The sequence below is a fragment of the Macrobrachium nipponense genome, chromosome 21 (assembly GCF_015104395.2).
Source record: "Macrobrachium nipponense isolate FS-2020 chromosome 21, ASM1510439v2, whole genome shotgun sequence".
In the NCBI taxonomy this organism is placed as follows: domain Eukaryota; kingdom Metazoa; phylum Arthropoda; class Malacostraca; order Decapoda; family Palaemonidae; genus Macrobrachium; species Macrobrachium nipponense.
The window spans coordinates 46,327,546-46,341,848 of record NC_087212.1 but is presented as its reverse complement, the minus strand read 5'-3'; the positions used below and the strand labels follow the sequence as shown (position 1 = coordinate 46,341,848).

At 49.7% G+C, this 14,303-nt stretch overlaps 1 protein-coding gene across 5 annotated transcripts in view; it reads left to right on the top strand.

The window, feature by feature from the left end:
- The window catches only part of LOC135198011 (UDP-sugar transporter UST74c-like), a 229,551-nt gene that overhangs the window by 162,998 nt on the left and 52,250 nt on the right, over positions 1-14,303 (top strand). Inside the window, exon 8 of one of the 5 annotated variants that reach the window (XM_064225358.1) lies at positions 1,292-1,494. The exons of the other annotated variants lie outside the window; for them this stretch is intronic. Coding sequence (XP_064081428.1) covers positions 1,292-1,298 — 7 coding nt within the window. The 3' untranslated portion in view covers positions 1,299-1,494. Of the gene's footprint in view, positions 1-1,291; positions 1,495-14,303 lie in introns of those variants that run through there. 5 annotated transcript variants of the gene reach the window in all.

The window sequence follows — 14,303 nt, the reverse complement described above, 5'->3', positions numbered from 1 at the left end:
GGGTCGGAATGAAACAACTATTTACCAAAAAAGTCCTTATTTCTAAATTACAACATAGAAAACTGTTCTTTTTATTGTACCCTTTTGCGTGTGTTTTTACGAGCGCATGCGCGCCAATAATACAATAGTTTGTTCTGAGGGATGCGAGGGGTTATGGTGAAATGATTTTATAGCAAAAACATCTTTATTGTCATTTACAACCCAAAAAATATTAATGGTTTTATTGTCTGCTTTGATGTGCGCTTGTGTGCGCGCAAGCCATTCCTGAACAAATTTTGGGGGTCTGTAAAAATTCCAACATCATCATCTATAACTTGCTGCAAGTTTCATCTTAGTATCTTTAATGGTTTTCCTGCTACAAACTTTTAGCTTTAACCCTTTGTTTCTCCTTTACTATGGCCTTTTTGTATTTTTTAAAAAATGGCATATAGGCCCCTATCTCCTTAGACGCCTGATATGTATTTGTAAATGATACTGGTTTTATTCGTTTATCACTAATTTGAGAATAAAAGCACAGTTTGTTCTTATATGGAACAAACCTTCAGTCTTAACATTAGGATAGTTATTTTTCTACCGTCTTTTGGATATGACAAATTTGTAACTAATTAGTATTTTTTGTAACTTACAAACCTGAGGTCTTAACATTAGGATAAATACTCAGCGCCAGCTGGAAACCGGTAAAGTTTAAAATAATTGTGTACGCAAGGGACTATTGGGATCTGTGCTTGGTCACGAGACATGTGGGGCCACCGACATACCCCTCATTAACTCGTGACCCCGTAAGTATTTCTTCCAACCCAGGTTAGTTGATAGAGGGGAGGTTAGAGGTGGGCCTTTGTATGTTAAGACCTCAGGTTTGTAAGTTATAAAAAATACAAATTAGTTACAAATTTGTCATTTGTTCATATACGAAACAAACCTTCGGTCTTAACATTAGGATACAATTAACCTTGGTGGGAGGTAAATACTATTAACCAACTGGGAGTTTTCCACCTTTGATCAGTTTTCTGAATACTAGAATTCTACGAAACAACTGACCAGTATTTCCGAATCTAAGATATATTATCATAGAGTCAGACTTCTGGGTTTTTACACAATGTCATAGTTCATTGCGTCCGAGGAAGATAAGAAGATCTGTTCCCCTAACCCACCAATTCATCCACTCATGTAGGTTTGTTATCATTCCTCTCCCCCTTGCTAAAGAGAGGAATGTCCTGCTACTGATAGGTATCTACTGATACTAACCTTAACAGTATGGCCACTTCACTCACCTGTACCTTGTCCGTTCCAGCATATGATGGTACTCTCTTCTTACTGCCCTAAGTAAAGAAGGAGACAGAAATTTTAAAAGGAAAGAGGGCAGTTAACTCCTCCATTTCACATTCATACCATCATTTTAGACAAGATACCAACTGACCTGCCAGGGGTACTGGATGAGTTACACCTTTTGTTGAGCAGCCACCAAAGGACCCAAGGAAATTGAGTCCAAGGACCTCTGGGCAACCATATATATATATATATATATATATATATATATATATATATATATATATATATATATATATATATATATATATATACAGGAAATTGAAAGTGGTTTTCATAACAAAGAACCCACTCTCAAATTTCAATGAACAGACAGACACCTCTTAACATTGCTCAGTTTTGAGCTTCGATACCGTCACAGACCAGCCGTCACAATCATTTTAACAGATTTTCTTAAATGCCAGGAGGCCCATATTCCTCTGATGACCTTATCTTCTGTATAACCTCATTGGTACAACTTGACAAACAAGGAGTAGGCTTGCCCGATCGCCTCTGTTTGGCCTGTTCCTTTACGTCTACCACGTTAATGTTCTAGGTGACTTAGTTCTTTCTATAACCACAGAGTACTTTGACAAGTCAGAGCCGGCCCTGCTGAAGGTCCCTCACACATACTCACACCGTACTGAGCAAGATTAAGAAATGTATCTGTCATCATGACCTGTGCTGCATTGACTCATTATCCCGGATTCCGTGGCCAACTGGAACTGAAGTTCCAGGCTACTTTTGAGTCTACGTCAAAACCTTGCTTATTGAGTACGTACTTCCACTCTACCAAGGTCAGAGGAAGAACCCCCATCCACAGTCAGTTTCATGTAACAGGACTAATGTATGTGCCTGGTGGTAGTCCGTCAAGGCTACTCTGATACAGAGTATGTTTTCACTTATCAGATTGGAGTTCTTATGTGTCCCATCCAGTTCACTGCTCCTGATTCATCTGAAGATTAGTCAGTGTGAAGCGATAGCCCAATCACCAGTTCAATGTATATCACTATGCATGTAAACATGTAATTACAGAGATTCTTCCCTCTGTTCTGACAACCTCTCCACCAGATCATTGTCTACTGACCGAATGCCTTTAATGGATAGAAACGTCCACTACATAGGTAGTCACGGCCAAAGGGTCATTCTGTATACGTGAGCTAATGACCTTTGGAGTCGTGTTACGTTCAAGGTGACACTCTCCACCCAAAAACTGAGAACTATTAGTTCGAAAGGGGATACTGGTCAACCTCCAGGCCTTGAGATATTAATTCTACCTATCGGTGATGCCTCTTCCCCACACGAACCTGGTAGCGATGATTGTGCTACGATAAACTTTATCAGTCACTCATCCTGGGTCCTCCTTAATTACTGGAACCCATCCTTCCGTCCGGGACATGGCAGAACAGGTAGAACCTAGAGTTTGCATAACCTGTAGGATGTTCCAGTATCGCAAATGGAATCCTTAGGCTCCTCGAAGGGTGAAACCCCTGAGACAGCTATTACATGGTTTTTCCATTATATGAGTTCTTCTCTGGACGAGTGGTTTGTGCACTCATCTGCCAAACCGGTAGTCCGATGTCCTACTCCCATCTCGGCCAACGAGGAATCAGAGAACTTATTTCTGGTGATAGAAAATAATTTATCGATATAGTGCGGTTCAGATCCCACAATAAGCTGTAGGTCCCATTGCTAGGTAACCAATTGGTTCCTAGCCACGTAAAAAATATCCAATCCTTCAGGCCAGCCCTCAGCCCTAGGAGAGCTATTAAACAGGTCAGTGTTTTTGTAAAAACTAAGATGCCAACCATGAAACACCTTAGGCGGTGACCTGTTACAATATACGGGCATATGTTCAATATGCTACCTTCCAAGGGGAAATCCTATATTGCCAGAAACCATCATGGTGCTATTCTCGAGTAGCCTAGCCCAGAATTGTACCCAATGTCACTTCATCCTACCTCACTCTTGAAGAATGGGAAACTCCCGGCCCTGCTGAAGGTCCCTCACATACTCACACCGTACTGAGCAAGATTAAGAAATGTATCTGTCATCATGACCTGTGCTGCACTGACTCATTATCCCGGATTCCGTGGCCAGATATGATGAAGTACTAATGCCTCGCTCTAGCCAACTGGAGCTTGAACCCTCTATGTTAGGTTCATGACTTCAATATAAAAACTAGACCATTATGGAAGAGACCCATTTGCAGAAGTTTTATGAGAAAGGCCAGCACAAAAGAAGAACTCCATATAAACGTGCTGGAGTTAAAAGCAGCGTTTCTAGTTCTACAGGAATTCAGGGAGAGGGTGAAGGGGCAATCAGTGGTATTGATGTCAGACAACACCACAGTAGTAGCTTACATAGACAAACATGGAGGAAGCACAGTATTTTTATGTTACTAGAGTCTGATTTTCTTTGATACTTTAATGCGAAAATGACTTCATATAGTTTTTTATATACAAGTTATGCATGTATATACATTATTTTTAAATACATGTCTGAGTATATAAAATGCTAATGTTATTCATGCATTATGAATCTATTCAGGCTTAGATGCCAGAATTTTCTATAGTAATCTATAATGTATATAACCAGCCCGAGAAGAGTCTACTTATGACTCAGAGGTCGGGAAAAACTAAACCTTATTAATTAATTAACTACGCAGTTAGTAATTGATTACTGATCGATTATTCAAGAAAGTAAACATAACTAAGATTACCAAAAGCGCTGGCATATCGCCTCTCCCCTCCCGTCTGTCGCCCACTGACTCTCCCTGCCTCCCAAACCTGACACCAGTTCTCTCCTACTACCCCCTAATCTTAGTCATTTGATCCTGTGCCTGGCTCCATCGCTGCCTTCCCATGCCTTTGCCAGCATTTTATTTTTATTATCATGAATTTATCAATGTAACAGTGAAGTGTTGTGCGGTGGAGGAGGTACCACAGATTCCTTGCTTTGCAACCTGATTGTTTTTAGCCAATTTCCAGCTGGCACAAAAAGATTATCCTATTGTTAAGGCTGAAGATTTGTTAGTTATGAAAAATACAAATTGATTAAAAATTTGTCATTTCATCGTAAATGTGCTATTCATTCATGAAATACTATATAGTTTTGTGCTCGAGCCATAGCAGATAAGATTCTCTCTCTCTCTCTCTCTCTCTCTCTCTCTCTCTTCTCTCTCTCTATCTCTCCTCTCTCTACTCTCTCGTTCTCTCCGGTCGTCCTCTCCATCTCTCTCTCCCCCTCTTCTCTCTCTCTCTCTCATCGACGTCCAACTCTTCTTTGTCTCTCTCCTCTTCTGTTAGGTTTTGACTGCTGTACATAACCTTTTAATGAAAATGTAAATTATTTTACCATAAACATAAAAAACGCAAGCATAATTACTCTAACAAGTTCAGACAGATCATGGAGGATGGTTGCCATAATTTTTGCTTTGTCTGATTAATTGTAACATATTTCATTACATGTTTAGTTGACTATGATTATCACACATAATAATAACAGTACATAAGAGAATATTTTTTGAAAGTTGATTTTTCTCAAATCACCATAAAAAATATTTAAAATCTAAAGTTTATATACATGGCAACTCTTGACATTCTCATCCCAGCCTTAGTGCCCTTAAATAATCTCTCTCTCTCTCTCTCTCTCTCTCTCTCTCTCTCTCTTATATTTTACCTGAAAAATACAGTAATTAGTAAATTTGTTCATGAAACTTACCTGTCAGATATATATATAGCTGTATTTTCCGAATCCGACAGAAATTTAAACACTTACGACACACGCAGTGGGAGTCAGGTGGTTAGTACCCATTCCCGCCGCTGGGAGGCGGGTATCAGGAATCATTCCCATTTTCTATTCATAATTTTTCTGTCGCCGGTGCTGGAAACACCTGTTTGCAGCACCTCCGTCCAGATTTTGGAAACTTACTAGCTACTTGAGTATCCTTTTGGTTTTCTTTGGTATCTGAATTGGATCGGTGGCTTGGCACACGTTGACTTTGTTTGATTTGAATTTGGTATTGATTTTTCTTTGATCAAGATGTCAGGGTCTAGTTCTGCTAGCGCTAGATTTTGTTCCATGTTCGAATTGTCGATGGTAGGCTACTGAAAGCTTCAGTAGACCCGCATTCTGTTTGTAAAGTTTGCAGGGGGAATGAATGTACGTTTGAAAGTCGTTGTAAGGAGTGTGAAAGACTAACAGAGTCGGAATGGAAGGCGTATGAAACCTATCTTAAGAACTTGAGCGAGATAGGTTAAGGAGGTCTTCCTCCAGGAGTGTTTCAGGTAGGCAAGATTTAAATTATTCTCCTGCTAACCCTCCTTCCTTCTGTAGATTATGCTCCTACCCCTGTAGTGTTTGCCTCCGGCCCCTGAGACAGTGCGGTAGAAGGTAATACATTATCGCTAATTCTTGAATCGATTCGTAACTTAGAATCAAAAGTGTTAGCTCTGGAGAGCAAAAGTGAAGAGAAGTGCAGTGAAAGTGCCCCTTGTGTAGTGGAGGGTGCGTCAGATCGGCCTCATTCCGCCTCTAGACCTAGACCTCTGCTTGACTCCCAGATTACGGGGAGAGAGCATGTCGAAAGTCGAAGGAGGGTTACGAGGAACCCCCACCGATCTGGCGTGCCTTCGGCAGCTTCTGACGAACCTACCCAGACTGTCCAAGGGACGTGCGCGTGCACGTCTTCTCAAGGAGTGCTTTTCTTCTTCTGAAGCTTCCTCCCCCGCGCAAGGGGTGGAGCTCTCATACCGCATCACGTCCGCTGAAAAGGACGGCTCGCGTTCGGGACGCTTCACGTCCAATTTGTTCTCCGGAACTTTGCTCGTCGCCTGATAGTGCGTTTGCTGCTTTTCCTCCGCAGAAGAAGCGTAAGGATTATTCGGAGGCGGAGTCTTCCCTAGAGGTTTATGTCGAGCGCCGCAGTCGCTCTAAGGTGCGTGAAGTGGCGGTTCCTGGGAGTAGCAAGAAGGCGTCCCCTCGCCACTCTCCTGCTCACAGGATCAGCCCCTCCCCAGAAAAGGAGGCTTCACCTACAGCAAGATTCTCCAGTCTCTTCAGCAGCAACTTCGAGATGTTTTTCCTTCGAGAGAGACTGTTCCACGTCGCCGTAAGAAGGATGACAATCTCCTGTGAAGAGGTCGAGGCGTTCTCCCTCTCCCTCTCCTCGCTCGTCTCTCTCTCCGTTTGAGTCTCCCTCTAGAGTTCGTTCTGCTCCCCAGCAACTTTCTAGAGGAGGCGAGAAATTCGTTTCTCGCTCTCGTGAAGCGGTTGTTTCCGCTGCTACGAAACTTGTGGATAAGAAGCGAGTTTCTTTAGATGCCGAGCGCGCTTCTGTGAAAGTCAAACGCGCTTTAGTGGAGTCAAACGCGCTTTAGTGGACGCCGAACGTGACTCGGTGCAAGTTTCGCGAGCGCCAGTGGACGCTCAGCGAGTTTTAGTGGACGCTCGCGCGCACCAGTGGACGCTCGGCGCGCACTCAGTGGACGGGCTCAGCGCGCACAAGTGGACGCCAGGTGTACACCTGCGGCGTTTGAGCGCGCTTCAGTCGGCGCCAGTAGATTGGCTTCGGACGCCAAACGCGCGCCTACGGACGTCAGTTTTCCACTTCCGCAAGCACAAGCGGAGGCGGGTTGGGAACTCTTCTTGTCTTCGCCGTTCTTTCTCTTTTGAGAAAGCTCGGGACTCTTCTTTACTTCCTCCGACTTCTCCAGTGTCTGAAGAGGAAATTAGTGACGCTTTCGTCGAAGTGGACGAAGAACAGCAGTTGGCTCCAGTCTCGACGGACTACAAGGTTTTGACTCGTTTACTACAGTAGTCTTTGCAGACACTTTCCAACCTGAAGCTCCACGTACTCCTCCCTCTCAGTTTTCGTCTTCCAAAGCTGCTAAGATCTCGGGCTTTGTGAGAATGAAGAAGTCGCTTTCTACGAAGCAAGCTTTTAGAAAGGTCCATGATTGGATGGAAAAGAGGAAAGCTTCGGGCAAGACTTCTTTCGCTTTACCACCTTCAAGACTCGGTGGCAAAGCTGGTATGTGGTATGAGACGGGAGAAAACGTCGGAGTTAAGCTTCCAGCCTCAGCTCAAGGAGACTTTGGTAGTATTGTAGACGCCACCAGAAGATCTTTTTTGTCTTCCTCGAAGGTCTCGTGGACACATAGCGAGTTAGACTTTTCACCTTAAAGGCCTCTTCAGGACACTAGAGGTCTTTAATTTTTCTTGGACTTTGGTTGCCTGGGAGTATTGGGGATGCCAGGTTCCAGGAGTTCTGATCCAATCAGTCTGGGGGAGCTGTCCAGTGTATTGTCTTGCATGGACAAGGCCGTCAGGGATGGTTCTGAGGAATTGGCTGCTCATTTCAGCACGGGACTGCTTAAGAAAAGAGCACTTTTGCAATTTTACTGCAAAGTCGGGTCTCACCAGCGCAAAAAGCGGATCTTCTTTTCGCTCCTTTCTCAGAACATCTCTTCCCCCAGTCTATGGTAAAGGACATAGCTGCCAGTCCTCCAGGAGAAAGCAACTCAAGACCTTCTGGCACAGTCTTCTAGGAAGCCTACTACTTCTTCGTCTTCTGGGTCCTCTGCTTTGAAGAAATCGAAGCCCTTTCGATCCGCTCTTCTTCCTCGAAGCCAGCCCCTCGAGAAGAGGCTCTTTCAGAGGCAAGACTCCCGCTCCTTCCAAGAGCAAGAAGTGAGAGGGAAGTCCTTCAGACACCGGTAGGAGCCAGGCTTCTACATTTCGCGAAAGCTTGGGAAGAGAGGTGCCGACGCTTGGTCTCTGGACATCGTCAAGAAGGGGTACAGAATTCCTTTCCTGATGTTACCCCCGCTGTCTTCGACACCAAAGGATTTGTCTCCGTCGTATCAGGGAGAAAAGCAGAAAGTGCTTCACGATCTACTAGATCAAATGATCGAGAAGCAGGCAGTGGAACAGGTCTTCGACCGGAGTTCTCCGGGGTTTTTACAACCGTCTGTTCCTAGTGCCGAAGCAGTCAGGGGGGTGGCGCCCCGTTCTGGATGTCAGCAGTCTAAATCGCTTCGTTACCAAGCAGAAGTTCAAGATGGAGACACCTCAATCCGTGCTTGCAGCTTTAAGACCGGGGGATTGGATGGTCTCGTTAGACCTTCAGGACGCATACTTTCACGTCCCCATCCATCCCCGATCAAGGAAATACCTGCGGTTTGTCCTGAAAGGGAAGATTTTCCAATTCAGGGCACTCTGCTTCGGTCTCAGCACGGCGCCGATGGTGTTCACCGTTCTTATGAAGAACGTTGCGAGGTGGCTCCATCTTGCGGAAATAAGGATCTCTCTCTACCTAGACGACTGGCTTATTCGAGCCTCATCGCAAGACAGGTGTCTGAAGGACCTTCACACGACTCTGTCGTTAGCGAGGTCCCTGGGACTTCTGGTGAATCTCGAGAAGTCGCATCTGACTCCTTCTCAATCCTTAGTCTATCTGGGGATTCAGATGGACTCAGTGGCTTTTCGGGCTTTTCCGTCCCAGGGGCGACAACTTCAATGCCTGGACAAAGTGTCGGCCTTTCTAGGGAAGGAAACATGCTCGGTGAGGGAATGGATGAGTCTGCTGGGGACCATTTCCTCACTGGAGAAGTTTGTTTCTCTGGGAAGGTTGCACCTCCGACCACTTCAGTTCTTCCTCTCAAGCAATTGGTCACGCAAACAAGATCTAGAAGAGGTCTTGTTTTTGACGGAAGAAGTGAAAAAGCACCTCAAATGGTGGTTGGATCCAAAGAAGCTTGCGGAAGGACTTTCGCTCAAGCTTCGGAACCCCGACCTAGTGTTGTTCTCCGACGCGTCCTCCACGGGTTGGGGAGCAACACTGGGAGGGAGAGAAGTGTCAGGCACCTGGAGAGGGGAACAGGTGTCCTGGCACATCAATCTAAAAGAACTTTCAGCGGTTTACTTGCTTAGGAATCTTACTAAGAAGACCATTTTCCCAACCGCTCTGGCGACGGCGAAGAGGGTTAGCGAAATTCAAGTCATAAGCAAGCATATTGGGTTCAAGGATCATAGTGCAGTTTGTTCCTTAAGTCCTACGTTCTTAGCAAAGAACGAGAACCCTTCCAACCCTTGGCCGAGGACGTTCGAGATCAAGGGGTTGTCGGAGCTAGTGGGACCTGAAGCTGAGAGAGTCCTGTGTCCTGTCAGGGCTCTCAAGTTTTATTTGCAGAGAACCAGAGCATGCAGAGGTTCTTCGGAGAACTTGTGGTGCTCTGTGAAAAAACCAGATCTTCCGATGTCGAAGAATGCACTGGCGTTCTTCTTAAGAAGTACGGTTAAGGAAGCCCATGAAAAGTGTAGTGAAAGTGACATGGAGCTTCTGAAAGTGAAAGCCCACGAGTTGAGGGCTATTGCTACTTCGGTGGCTTTTCACAAAAATATGGCAATCAAAGATTTGTTCCGATGCGAGATACTTACCTCGAACCATTTCATAGGAGATTCCCGGATGTCGATCCGGGTCCGACCAGAAAATTCTGGTTATATGCCGCACCCAGGTCAGGCCTATGCCCCAGGGGTCGAAGACCAAGCCATCCTAATGACCTATAGTCAGTCCTTCTCTGGTCGCAGGAGCGTGAATACGCCCCTGCTCGTCCGGTGTCCGGCCCTTATCCTTTGTCCGTGTGTGTGCTTTGTGTGCGTGTATCGTGTTTTTGTGCGATGTCGGCCTCGGAGCCTCAACGTCGTTGCCCCGGTCCTGAAGGACGGGCTTGTGGAGCTTTTCTCTCGCCCCCTCTGATTGATCCTCATTCTTTGTGTAATTCGTGTAGGGGGGGCGCTTGCTCTAAAGACAACACGTGCTTGGAGTGCATTTCTTGGCCATCGTATCAGTGGGATTTGGCTTCCACTAAGAAGAAAAAGAAGTCTAAATCTTCTTCGGCGAAGATTTCGCGGGGATCGAGGAGTGAGAGCAGCAGCAGAGACGGCGGCGCCCCTTCTCCTTCGGTATCGTCGGAGAGGAAGTCTCCCGCCTTGCTACAGGTTCTTTCTCCTGCCCCCTCCCAGCGAGGGGGCCTAGGTGAGTCCGTTGCCGGGTCTCCCCCCCCCCAGGGGGGGTCCCGATGAGTCGTTTCCCCAACAGGTGGTACCGGAGGCTTCCGCGGTGCTGAGGGACTGCTGGTCGCGGTTGCAGCTCCAGGGCTCCCCGTCCTGGTCCTCTCTCTTGGCATCGGTGCAGGGGGGGGACCCGTCCCTCCCCTCTGCGGAGCTTCCCGCTTCGGCTCTCCCCGCTTCGTCTACGGCTCTCCCCGCTTCGTCTACGGCTCTCCCCGCTACAGCCCGCCTCGCTGCGGCCCCCTCCCGCCTCTCGAGCGGAGCTCGCCGCTCGCGGCCGGACCCGGACCGGTTTACCCGGTCACGGATCCACCCAACCACCCGGCTCCAACCCTTTTCCCTTCTGCCGTTGGGGATGTCTTTCCCCCTCGTACTCCGGGGAGATCCCCAGTGAAGGACGATGCATTCCCGTCCTGGGGCTTCCCGTCTAGGGGACAGGAGGAGCCGGGAATGGCCTTGAGGGCGGCCTTCAGGGGCGGTCCCGATGTGATAGAGGTGTCCCCGACGCGGCCGAAACGCTCCTCGCGTTCCCCCGCGATGGAGTCGCCGGAGGAGAAGCAAGAGACGTCGGGATTCGTCAGGGGAGAGAGTTCTTCAAGTTACTACTCAAGGGAGAGATCCTCCCGTAGGAGGAGACGCTCCTCCAAGAAGAGGCGCCGTCATGGGAGACGCAGGAGACGTAGTTACTCCTCGTCCTCGAGCGGCTCTTCCCGCTCTCATCATCGTAGCCGGGATCGTAGAGGGAGTGACAGGCGTCGGGACATCTCCCCCCAGGGGCGGAGGCGTTCTCCTTCCCCGAGGGTGGCCCCCACCCCATTGGCCCCCAGGAAGGTCTCTCATGGGGGGTTCCCAGCCGTCTCCCTCCCTACTCGTCCCTCGGTCCCGGTGGATCCTGCCTCGGTCTCGTCAGCCATAGGGTTGGCCTCCATGACCGAGCGGGCTCCCTTCTTCCGTGTTCCCACACGATTGTCGCCTTCGCGGATGGAGCCTAGAGCCGATACCTCCTTAGGGGGTGCAGAGCCCCTCCACCGCTCAGGTATGAGTACCCCCTCCTCGGGATGGCCAGGCGTTCGGGGCATCCCCCCTCGCAGGAGACCGGTGTGCAACTGGGTTTAGGAGCCCCTCTCCGGGGAGCTTCTCCAGCTTCCCTCCAGCTAGGGTCTGGGGCCTCTCCTCCGTCGCGGGACGCCGAGGAAGAGACCCTTATCCAGGAGGTACTCCAGAATGCCCTGGAGGAATTGGGTCCAGTGGATGAAGGTTCTGCTTTCAGGAGAGTCCTCTCTCTGATTAGGTCCATGAACCGGCTAGAGGAGCCAGCCCCGACGGTAGAGGACAACAGATCCATGGCGGTGGAACTTTCTGTTCAGGGATCCAGAGGAACCCAAGCCCTCTCTCAGCCTCCCTAGGTCCACCAATACGGAGAAGGCCCTGACGGTGGTGGAAAAACTCATTGCAGGCTCCAGTAACTCCTTGCGTTGGCACTCCTCGGCTAGACTACTCCCAGCGTCTAAGCCGAGTCAGAGGAGGCTATATGGCCCGGGAGGTGCCCCTCTCCTCCCCAAATCCGTGGAAGGTAACTTGGCAGCCCTAGCGCCCGGACTCTCGGAAGAGAGGCTCACGTCGGGACTAGTCTCCTTCTCTCACCAGGAGGCTATGGCTATGGAAGTCACAGCGTGGACCTCTATTCATGTGGCTTCTTGGTTAGATCTGTGGTCCGGGGCGGTAGCCAGGTTCCCCACCCTCCACGACTTGAGGGACGAGGCCTCTCTTGCCCAATTCAAAGAACTAATTTTGTCAGGGGGTAAGTCCTTGGGCTTCCTCACGACCCACTGGTCTCGTCCTGGGCGAACTGGATCTTGAGGAGGAGGGACTCTGTGCTGGCCAAACTCCCTAGGAGCATTCCTGAGAGGGAACTAAGGACCCTTCGAAACGCCCCAGTGGAAGGAGCTGCTCTCTTTCCGGAGAAGCTAGTGGAGGAGTCCTGTGGAACGGGGGAGGAAGGCCAGCCAAGGCCCAATCGTTTATAGGGCCCCTCCCCTACGTCAGTCGGTGCCGAAAAGACCTAGTGAGCGGCCGAAACCTCAGAATAGGACCCTCTCGGCTCCCCCCACGGAATCACCCCTGCGGAACTGGAGAGACCAGGGAACTCAGCCCTCCCCCAGGACCCTCCCTCCTTCCCAGGCACCCTTCAGGCCCAGACACCCTACTTCTTCCAGGAGGGGTCGTAACAACCGCTTCCCTAGGAGGAAGTAGGAGTCGAGGCCCTCTACCGAGTCTTTCGCCACCGGTGGGGGGTTGCCTCTCGAGCTGTTGGCAGTACTGGGAGGATCTCGGAGCCGAGCCCTGGACAGTCCAGGTCCTCAGGGACGGTTACCGAATCCCCTTCCTAGACCAGAAGCCTCCCTTGACAGGGAGCCGGCCAATCTGGCCTCTCAGCCCCGGAACCCTGTGCACAGGGAGGCCCTAAGGCTAGAAGTTCGGGCACTGCTGGAGAAGGGAGCCCTCCAGCAGGTGGTGGATCGCTCCCCCGGGTTCTTCAGTCGACTTTTCCTGGTGGAGAAGTCGTCAGGGGGGTGGCGACCGGTCATAGACCTTTCGGTCCTCAACTCATTCATCCTAAAGACGCCCTTCAAGATGGAAACACCACGCTCGGTGCTGGCTTCCGTGAGGCAAGGGGATTTCATGATGTCCCTGGATCTCAAAGACGCCTACTTCCAGATCCCGGTACACCCGTCCTCCAGGAAATACCTTCTCATAAGTTGGGAGGACCGGACCTTCCAGTTCAAGTCACTCTGCTTCGGACTGGCAACGGCCCCGCAAGTGTTCACGAGGGTGTTCTCCTGGTGTCGTCTTGGGCCCACAAGAGGGGTATACGCCTTCTCAGGTACCTAGACGACTGGCTACTCCTTTCCTCCTCAAGGAGCGCTTGATAGAACAGAGAGACGCCCTCCTGGCATTCTGCAAAACCCTGGGAATCATGGTGAACTGGGAGAAGTCCCTTCTAGCTCCCTCCACCAGGATGGTGTACCTGGGATGGAATTGGATACGGAAGTGGGGCGAGCTTTCCCCCTCGGGGGACAGGCTGGCAAACCTCCGAAAAATTGCCTGCAACTTCCTAAGCCACCCCCCGAGACCGGCAAAGGAGTGGCAAAGGCTTTTAGGCCACCTGGTCTCCCTGGAAAAACTAGTCCCACAGGGAAGGCTGAGATTAAGGCCACTACAATGGGACCTGAAAGTAGGGTGGTCCCAGAAGGAGGAAACACCTCAAAAGCCGGTTTCCATCTCACTGGCAGCAAGGAAGGCCCTCGGTTGGTGGCTGAATCCTGCAAACTCTCGTCGGGGTGTGCCCCTCGGGTCAGTGCCCCCGGAGATGCTCCTGTTTTACGGACGCGTCGAAGGTAGGCTGGGGGGTGGGGGGCCCACCTGAATTCCCTCTCAGTGCGGGGATATGGTCGCAAGAGCAGAGCACCTTCCACATAAACAAACTGGAGCTCTTGGCAGTAAAGCATTCCCTGGAAGCATTCAAGAAGCAGTGGGAGGACACTCGGTGTGTCTGATGTGCGACAATGCCACAGTGGTTGCCTACGTCAAGAAGCAAGGAGGCCTGAGATCAAGGGATCTCTGCGGATTGACGGAGGAGATCTTGAGCCAAACCGAAGCCCTTGGGACCTCCTTGACGGCAAGATTCATTCCCGGCAAGAAAAACGTAGTCGCCGACGGCCTCAGCAGATGGGGTCAGGTGGTGGGATCCGAATGGTCCCTACACCCCGAAGTAGCGAGGGAACTAATAGGGAAGTGGGGGCTCCCCATCCCTGGACCTGTTTGCTACGAGGCTAAACACCAAACTGCCGGTGTACTGCTCCCCGGTGCCGGACCCAGCCGCGTTTTCGGGGGTTGGGAGGATTGCGTTCCAGCACCCGTGG